Source organism: Helianthus annuus, chromosome 14, assembly GCF_002127325.2.
Source record: "Helianthus annuus cultivar XRQ/B chromosome 14, HanXRQr2.0-SUNRISE, whole genome shotgun sequence".
Taxonomy (NCBI): domain Eukaryota; kingdom Viridiplantae; phylum Streptophyta; class Magnoliopsida; order Asterales; family Asteraceae; genus Helianthus; species Helianthus annuus.
Window position 1 is genome coordinate 12,971,345 of NC_035446.2, and position 9,148 is coordinate 12,980,492.

General features: G+C 34.9%; 1 protein-coding gene across 2 annotated transcripts; it reads right to left on the reverse strand.

Annotated features, from left to right (window-relative positions):
- Window positions 1-673: 673 nt before the first annotated feature.
- On the reverse strand, window positions 674-6,344 carry LOC110908104 (putative FBD-associated F-box protein At5g22720). 2 transcript variants are annotated; one of them, XM_022153007.2, is made up of 5 exons: window positions 6,216-6,344; window positions 3,660-4,728; window positions 3,134-3,325; window positions 2,048-2,443; window positions 674-918 (listed from the first exon to the last, which is right to left on the reverse strand). In XM_022153007.2, exons 2-4 carry the CDS (start codon window positions 4,611-4,613, stop codon window positions 2,054-2,056), a joined length of 1,536 nt encoding a protein of 511 aa, XP_022008699.1. In that variant the 5' UTR covers window positions 4,614-4,728; window positions 6,216-6,344; the 3' UTR covers window positions 674-918; window positions 2,048-2,053. The 2 variants fall into 2 exon arrangements, with proteins under 2 accessions (XP_022008699.1, XP_022008701.1); XM_022153009.2 differs by having other exon boundaries at window positions 6,212-6,344.
- Window positions 6,345-9,148: the final 2,804 nt, after the last annotated feature.

Below are 9,148 nucleotides of genomic sequence, written 5' to 3' on the forward strand. Positions count from 1 at the left end.
TGTGCTCTTCAAGTGAATTAAGGTTTGTATTTTAGTTTTGGTTTCGACTGTGAATGAAATCTTAGATCTTGTGTTTATGTATGGAGGTCGAACTGTGGAGTTTTTGGATGGGTCGATCTACCGATGGGTGTTCATGTAGTTGAGGTAATTCCTACATAACTAATGTCAATGGACAAACTTGATTAGAGAATTCAATTCTTTTAGTTTGAGAAACGGTTTAACCGGGTGTATCGGGTGTTTCGGGCAGTTTAACCGGTTCTACTGGACGGTTAAACCGGTACAACAAGCCGGTTTGAACCGGTTTTTAAAACATTGAATACAGGGTACTTCTAAAGCTAATTCTTGATTCCTCCTTTTTACTTGGCTTGTCAACTCAACACATTTACTCTTTGTTTTTTTACTTGTTTCTTGAGAAAACATGCAAACAAAAAAATACCCCACAAACCGGTCTATCCCTACGGAATTGAGACCCAAAATGCAGTCATAGACTCACGCCGCAATGGGAGTCATCGGCCCTCCATTATGGACCTGCCACCCGAGTAATGGTAATAGCAAATCCAAAGGCATGTAGTAGTATATTAGAACAATTTTTTAACCAACAAAACATTGTCCAAAAGGTTTTGGCGCGCCATTATTTTATTTGATTCTTAAGAATCAACCTATACCATACAACCAGAGGATTAAACTTTTTTGGCATTAACTCAAAGTTTACAGCATGGAAATGTAGACTTAATTACAAAAAAGTATTAAATCCGTACATCGCGTGATAGGCGATAGGTAAGTATCATAACTAGAGATTTACAAACCAAAAAAAAAAAACATATCCTTGAAAAGTCAAGTCTATAAAAGCACAAGACAATTTAAACTTCGCCATCCCAATATGCTGCAAAGGGAGATAGCTCCAGGCCGGTTAAGAGCCTGAAAACAAAACAAAAAAAAATCAGTTAATACTGAGACCACCTGCAAATTCTGCAATGTGCGATTGATGGACACCAGTGGCTATGTCGTAACGGATGGCTATGTGGGTTTAAACACTTTTCCTTTTTTTTTTTCTTATACCATTTTTTAAGTTATTATATATTTGGATTAATTTCCTATAATGTTAAACTTCTATAAAAAAAATTAGGAACAATTTCATATATACCCCTACAAACTTGCAAAATATCATATACATACCCTGCAAAATTATAAATATCATATATACCCTTACAAAGTAGTTGAAATATCATATATACCCAATTCATTAAAAACTATTTAATAAAACACTTACCTTTATTTTTCTATAACTTTGAAATCTCATATATGACCTTTAACTTCAAATATTAAATTTACTCTTTTCTAGCTTAATTTATTTAGCTTAAATATTATATATGGAGAATACTATTGTTTATGGAAAAAATAAAAAAAATAAAAACAAAAATGGGTAAAAATAAAGTTAAGCTTAAAATGTTTTATATAAAAATATGAAGTTAAAAGATAAGCATATATGAAAACTTAGAAGTTAAAAAAATAAGTGTAAAATGATTATTCATTAGATTGTTTTTAATAAATTGGGTATATTTGATATTTTAACTATTTTGTAAGGGCATATATGATATTTTTAGTTTTTGTAAGAGTATATATGATATTTTTCGTTTTTGTTGAGTATATATGAAAATTTTCAAGTGTTTAAGGGTATATATTTTTTTTATATATATAAAATACTGGCCGAGTTATATGAAATTAATCCAAAAAATTATTAGCAAATACTTATATTATTAATTTATTATGAAACTTATAAATTAATAATATATAAATACTTTAAAACTGTTATTATACTGAGATTTGACATAAATATTTAAGAACTTTCAAAAACTTTGGAAAACTTAACATACAGATATTATAAAACTACAGGGCTTGTTTGGTCATTATCAAAAACCTAAAGTTCAAGGGCTGTTATGGAATTTAGATGCGAGTATATGGAAAAATGAACAAACAGACAAACATACCCAGTAAGATCCCACTCATAAGAGAGTCTACGAAGGGTAAGATAAGGGCAAGAACTTACTATTTATCATGAAGACGGTTGTGACGATGTGGCAGCTTCATGAACCTTGTTATCACATTCGATCTCCATCTGATCATTCACATGTTTCACGATCGTGTCCAAATGTTTCATGATAGTGTCGATGTGTATGCACAAACCATAAAGCCTTGCTTGCAGCTTATCCTTATCCCGATAGGATGTAGGCACATCTGTCAATAATGTACTAATCCTCTGCACCATTGAAACTTTTCTTTTCATATCATCCAGTTGCTCACGCGCCGCTTTCACGTGGCTCTCCACTGGTGCCTTGTCTAGCTCTATATGACTCGTGTTTGTTTCAATATTTTCTTTCAACTGGTCTTGCAATTTTCTCATAAGGTTTCGAGCTGATGTAACATTCTTCACAACTCTAATTTCCTGCAGGGTTCATAATAAGCCAGAAACATAATTTAAGTTCTAGGGGTGTAAACGAGCCAAGCAGCTCGTGAGCTACACAAGATTGGCTCTCTAAAGCTCAAATAGACCCCGAGCTCCTAGAAACAAGCTTCTTTAATAAATGAGTCCGAACTTGTTTACTTATTGAGCTGGCTCGCGAGCCTATTATTTATTTAACTTATATTTAACCTATTAAATTAAAGGATGGTTCACTTTAGAACATAGCATACACACCACACCAGGTTATTTTCAAATTTCAAATGAGTAAAATGTCATTTTCGTCCCTGAGGTTTGGCCAGTTTTGCAAGTTCCGTCCAAAGGTTTGTTTTTCCGCATCTGGATTCAAAAGGTTTAAATTCTTGCCATCGTTTGACTCGTTAACTCCATCCATTTTCCTCCATTAAGGCAGGGGTATTTTCATCATTTTTGTTAACTTAAGAGTATTTTCGTCTTTAGTGAATACTTTACATTATACTAAATGCTTGTACGCAATGTGAAAAAGGCCGAATTGCCCTTTAAATTAACAAAAAAGACGGAAATACCCCTGACTTAACGGAGAAAAATGAATGGAGAAAAATGGCATTTTACTCCTTTCAAATTTAGTGCATAGGGTCAACTTGAATAATAACGTTGCATAATAAAGCCATAAGTAGAACTTGATGGTGTAAATACCTCATGTGAAACCATTGTGAAGGTGGCACCGGGAGAACCACCAAGCAAATAGTCTTTAACTTCAGTAGACATAGTTACTTTTTGTTGTGCTTGGTCATATGGGGAAACATAACTAGGGTAAATTTTTAAACTCTTTAAGTTGACAAACGGAGATGTTTGATGTGAGAATAGTTCCACCGATGAAGAAAAAAACTGCAATAAATACAAAATATATCATTTATAAAAAAAGAGGAACAATTTAATGCTATATCATAATCATAAGACTGAGATTTTCACAGACGCGCTCAGTGAGATTTTCACAAATCCTTCAAAAACAATCATTTTCTCCCCCAACCCTACAAACATCCGTAAATTTCCACATCATCACCTTTTTTTACATTTATTTTCCATGTTTAAATTGTTTTTTATACCAAATTAAATTACTTATAAAAATTTGAAAAATACTATATGTACATAAAGTATTGTTTAAAAGAAATAAAAATAGTGTAAAAACTAAATAAACATTTAGAGACAAAAGCCAACATACCTTGACAAGTTCCAAGCTAAGTGTAAGAAATTTGACATAACGAAGTTGTTGAAGCAGACGGACAATTTTATGAGTATATGCCTTATTATCATGGTCAGAGGTAATAATTATATCAACCTTCTCTAGATGAGGAAGGTCAGAAGGAAGCTGCAAAGGACCATCATCATTATCCTTATAAGAACAATAATGATCTGTGTAATGCAAGGAGGAAAGGTTGGGTGCGGAAATCAAATGTATCCCTCGCCAATTTTTAATAGTGAGACTCTTGAGTTGAGGTGTAACCACATTGACACGCACTTTATCGTCTTCGAGTGTTAGACTAGATAGGCCAGGATGACTTATGCCGAAACAATTCAAAATTGTGCTACTCTTCAAAGTGAGATTCTTCAAATTTGCACAGTTGGAGAAAAGACCATCCCATGTGTCAGAATAGTATGTGAGATTCAATGTTGTTAAATTTGGCAGCGCCCAAGTAGGTACGGTCGCGTTCCATGTTTGAATACGCCCGGTGAAAGTGAAATGTTTGAGAGACTGCGAACTAAAAAGAGAATGAGGGAATTCGGCCAGACAGTACAGGCGGCCAGGCAAGCAAGTAATGTTCAGCTGTTGGACATTGTGGGAGAATGCATAGTCCAAAATTCTTTGGACAAACTCCTGGCTAACCTTTCCACGAAAGGTGAAATTGACAGAAGACACTTCGCTTTGATTGTTTCGACCGGATAGTAGACGTGTAACAAATTTGGAGAACCTGGGCAACCTACGGAAATCCGTAGTTGAGAAATTGAGATGAGGCACTGAAGTCCAGATATACCTCCATCTAGATGACAAAGCACTTGTTTGGACGACATGTTTAATGCTAATATAAGATAGGATTCTATAAATAAGATCATCTGGCAAGTTGCTTAGTCTATCACCTTCTGCATTCTCTATTATTTCACCATGCCCCGAATCCATTCTCTCCTAACTTTGGCTTGCCAGAATTTTAGGACTCTTTAAGTCTTTGTTCCTCTTTCCCTTGCTTTTGTTTGCTAAATCACCAGCATCATGTCTTCTGTTATGGACCCAGAAGCTGCAATGTGATTGCATGAAACAGTTAGGACAAACTAAACACTCACGACGCAAGCTGCGATTTGACTGCTTGTTTACAAACCAAGTCGAGCCGGGCTGGCTTGTTTATTATAACAAGCTGAATGTTGAGCTCAGGCTCGGCTCGTCAAAAGCTTGAGCCAGCTTGTCGCTCATCAAGCCGGCTCATTTATTTTAAACTTTTTTTTAAGTTTTGTGTTTTTTACACATATTGATATAAATATAAACTAAGGGCAACGTTTAAAAGAACGGAAACGAGTTTCGAGGCGTTTTCCCTTCGCCTCACGAGGCGTAAGGCAGAGGCGGTATTAATAAATAAATATAAAAATTATATATATCATAAAATAATAATACTAACTAATTTCATCATCAGATTCATTAAAATCATCAAAAACACACTTAAAAAAGACATGAAATGCTTGAAATTGACACAAAAAGTCAAAAACAACTATCAAAATCCCCTAAGGCGCAGCTTGCTTAGCGCCTCAGCCCCTCTGAGGCGCATATACACAAAAAGTCAAAAACAACTATCAGACTCGTTTTTTGGCCGTTTCGCCTCGAGGCGCACGCCTCAAACGTTTTTTAAAACCATGACTAAGGGTGGGGTTCTAGAGTGAGCACCAGTGTATTTGCAAACTGAGTGAACAAATCCTGACCATTGAATTACACACGTGTATGGCTAGGATTTCATCATCAAATCGTAAAATACACTAGTGTATTTCATCATCAAATCATGGCCATTGATTTACACACGTGTATGGTGAGGACTAGTTCGCTTGGTTCGCAAATACACTAGTGTTCACTCTTAAATATTAATATTTGTAGTAAATACATAACGCAGAATTTATAAACCACAAATTCATAAATCATAAATATTAAAATTTGGGTTACAACTTAGGTAAACTGATAGTCTGGATTTATTTTTAACGAGCCAGCCACGAGCCGACCTTGGCTTGGGCTCGCCTGGCTTGTTTACAAATTAGCTAATTCCAACCAAGCTATTTTTAAGTGTGCCGCGAGCTTTTTGAACAGCATTAACAGCAATTAAAAACATGGTTCTCTAGAATAATGGATTGAATTTACAGTAATCCACATGGAATCCTACTCTAATTCATCTGGTTCACCAACAAACAATTGGAAAAAAGAAACAAAAAAACTTTACTCTTGGTCTTTCAATTAAATGTGTTGCTTAACAACTTTTTTTATCAAAGGAAATTCTTGGTAAATACATTTACAGTGGTGAAACACATTAAGCAAGAACTAGTAAAACAGTTAACTGCATTTTCATGAAAATAATGACAATATTGAAAGTGTAACACACAGAAAGGTCAAACTAAGTTAATTTATTGTAAACCAAAAAACCCTAAATAGAGTGTGAGAGTGAACATATGCGAATGTATAAGCAAAGAATAGCAGTTTATACGTACGAGATGAACGTTTCAAAATTAAAATCGAAGACAGCTTACAAACCAGAAAAGAAAACCCTAAATTTGACTTAGGGAGGAAGAGGAGAGTTTTGGTGATGCTGCGACCAGTTGGTCCTTCGCAGACTTGCAAACTGCTAAAATGTGTTTTTTCCCTATTTTTCCGAGTTAAATGCGTAGTTGGTCCGTTGGTCCTTTGCATTATTGCACACTTTTTTTTTAAGGCAAATTTCATTAACACCAAAGAAAAGACGGCATCTCCAAGTTAGAGAAAAACCGTCAGGAAACAAGTTACATCAAATAAAAGCAAAAATTACATCAACGTTTCCAATTTACCGTATCCTTCTTAAATCGACTCTTGTACCAAAGATATCCCAAAGATTTGATATCTGACACTACAGTAACCACGTCCGTATCTATATTAGAGAACACATTCTCGTTCCTTGCCTTCCATATTCGCCAACATGTTAAAACAATAATGCCATACACCACCTCTTTCTTTGAATCCGCAACCATCATATAATCGGGTATATTTAAAGCATCAGTGAAAGAGAATGCGAAAAAGGCGATATTTTGCACCATGATGATATACCAATCCAAACTCCTGTCACCAATCTACAAGCTGTAAACAAATGATTCGGTGTCTCGTCCACATCACCATAGAAAACGCACAAGCCATCCCCACGCAAATGTTTCTCTTACGTTATTACACACTTGATAATTACATTATTGCAATAATGCACACTGCATTATTTTTCTAAGTCTTTAATTACAGACTTGATTTTGATTTCGATGGTTGTAATTTTTGTACTTGGGTGAAAAATAGGTATGATTTTGAAAGTCAAATGCACCTCGTTTCTAAGAGAGAGACAACAAAGAAGAAAAGGGTGGGCCCATATTTATATATATTTTTTTTATTTTTTTTAATTGTTTAGGGGTAATTTAGTCATTCACATACACTTAACTAAGAAACTTAATATGGGTTAGTGATAAGGATCACTCGAGTGCAAAACTGCAACCATTGGGACTAACTCTGTAATTATTGAAGTCTCGAGACCAAGTCTGCAATATATACAAACCACATGGACCAACTAGGCATTTAACTCTATTTTTTTCGGATATATATATATATATATATATATAGTGTGGGGTTCATTGGGGAACACCAAAAAAGTGGGGAACCGGGGAACACCCTTGGATTAACTTAATCAAGGGCTGAGATTAGATTAAATTTTGCAAGGCTTAATAAAGGCGGAGGGGTAGTTTTGGCATTTTTGAAAAGTTTGAATTAGGTCTCTGGAGTTTGCCGTTCACCTCTCCTCCACCGCGCTTTCCCCTCTGGCTTCCCCACCGCCCCCACCGCCTCTCGCTGCCGTCCTTCTTTCACCTCTTCTGTTCAATTAAACACACATGCTGATCTCCACCACCTCTCGCCACCGTCCATTCTTCACCTTTCGCCGCCGTCCCTCCTCCACCTCTTTTGTTCGATTTTAAGCTCCATTAGATTCCTTCAAGTCGGAAGACCTCGTAATTGAGGTATTGAAAGACGAAGACTAAGATCTGGAATTTTAGAAGTCAGTAATTTGGAAAAAAAAATCTTACATCGGTGCAGAAGGTAATTTAACTTCGAAAAAATGTGCTTAAATCATCATTTAGGTCAGTGGATTAATTCAAGAACACAATCGTTGCTGGTTTTACATGTTAAGTTTGAATTCCTTATTTGTATAAATAAAATTTAATGCTTCTGTTAAGGTAATTTATTTACTTATAGTCTCAGTTGTTTAATAAATGAATGAACTAACAGGTTTTACAAGACATGTTAGTTATTAAGGTAAATATTATCTGTATTTTAGATTACGTTTGGAACACTAACTTTTGAACTCTAGCCGATCTCAGTTTAGTGTAGATTTCTAGTTTATTGAGGTAAATATTATATGTGTTTTCGTAAAAAGGCGGCTTAAATCAATATGGTTACATTTTGTAGTTGTTAGCAATTGTAGAAATAATGTGGTCAATTTGAGCTGCTTAGGGTTAATAGTGGTCCTGTAGTTGAAAGTTTGATATGGTACATGATAATAAGCCCTAGACCATAAGTTGTGGCATGTGTAGATTCTGTAGTTCATGAAGCACAGAAAATGACTCTTAAGATTTGGAATTTTGAATATGAGGATTAACTTTATGATATGGAATTTTGAATATAAGTTGCAGCGTGGATTTTTTAATACAGTTTCCGTCATCTTCATGCCTACAACTGGTATAACCTTCATTCTGTTGCAGCGTTGTTATTTGGAGAGTGAATGAATTGAAGTTCGAACCATGAAGTTGTCAGCTTTGTTAATCATTTGCTCAATGCTTAACCTAATTGAATGTAATATGTTTTTTTCTGCGTTTACATTGAATACAGTTTCCGTCATCTTCACGCCTACAACTGTTACAACCTTCATTTTGTTTCATCTTGTTATTTGGAGAATGAATGAACTGAAGTTCGAACCATGAAATTATCAGTTTTGCTAATCATTTGCTCAATGCTTAGCCTAATTGAATATAATATGTTCTTTTGTGCGTTTACATGTTAATCCAGAAACTACTTCACATAGTCGACGCCTTCCGATTAGGCTATGTCTGATCATCTATAGGCTTCGACGACTCCTGCAATTCGATATTTTTTGTTACAAAACCAAGTACTTACTAACTACTGGTTGTTAACTCTTTCGAAAAAGTAGATTTTTTTATTCTGTTAAATCAGGCGAAAAGGGAATGGAGTTCGGTAATAGGCGTCAAGCAGTAGTTGTAGTACTTGATATTAGTCGTAACCTTCGTATGCAATATTATGCCCTTTCTCATGCTCGTCTAGTTTATCATCTGAAAAAACAAATTATTAGGGTTTTATATTGGTTTGACATTCAGATGTTTTTATTAAATGGATTTATAATAAAAGATATCAATACACACCTGTCCTAACCTTGGTTTAAAAAAGAG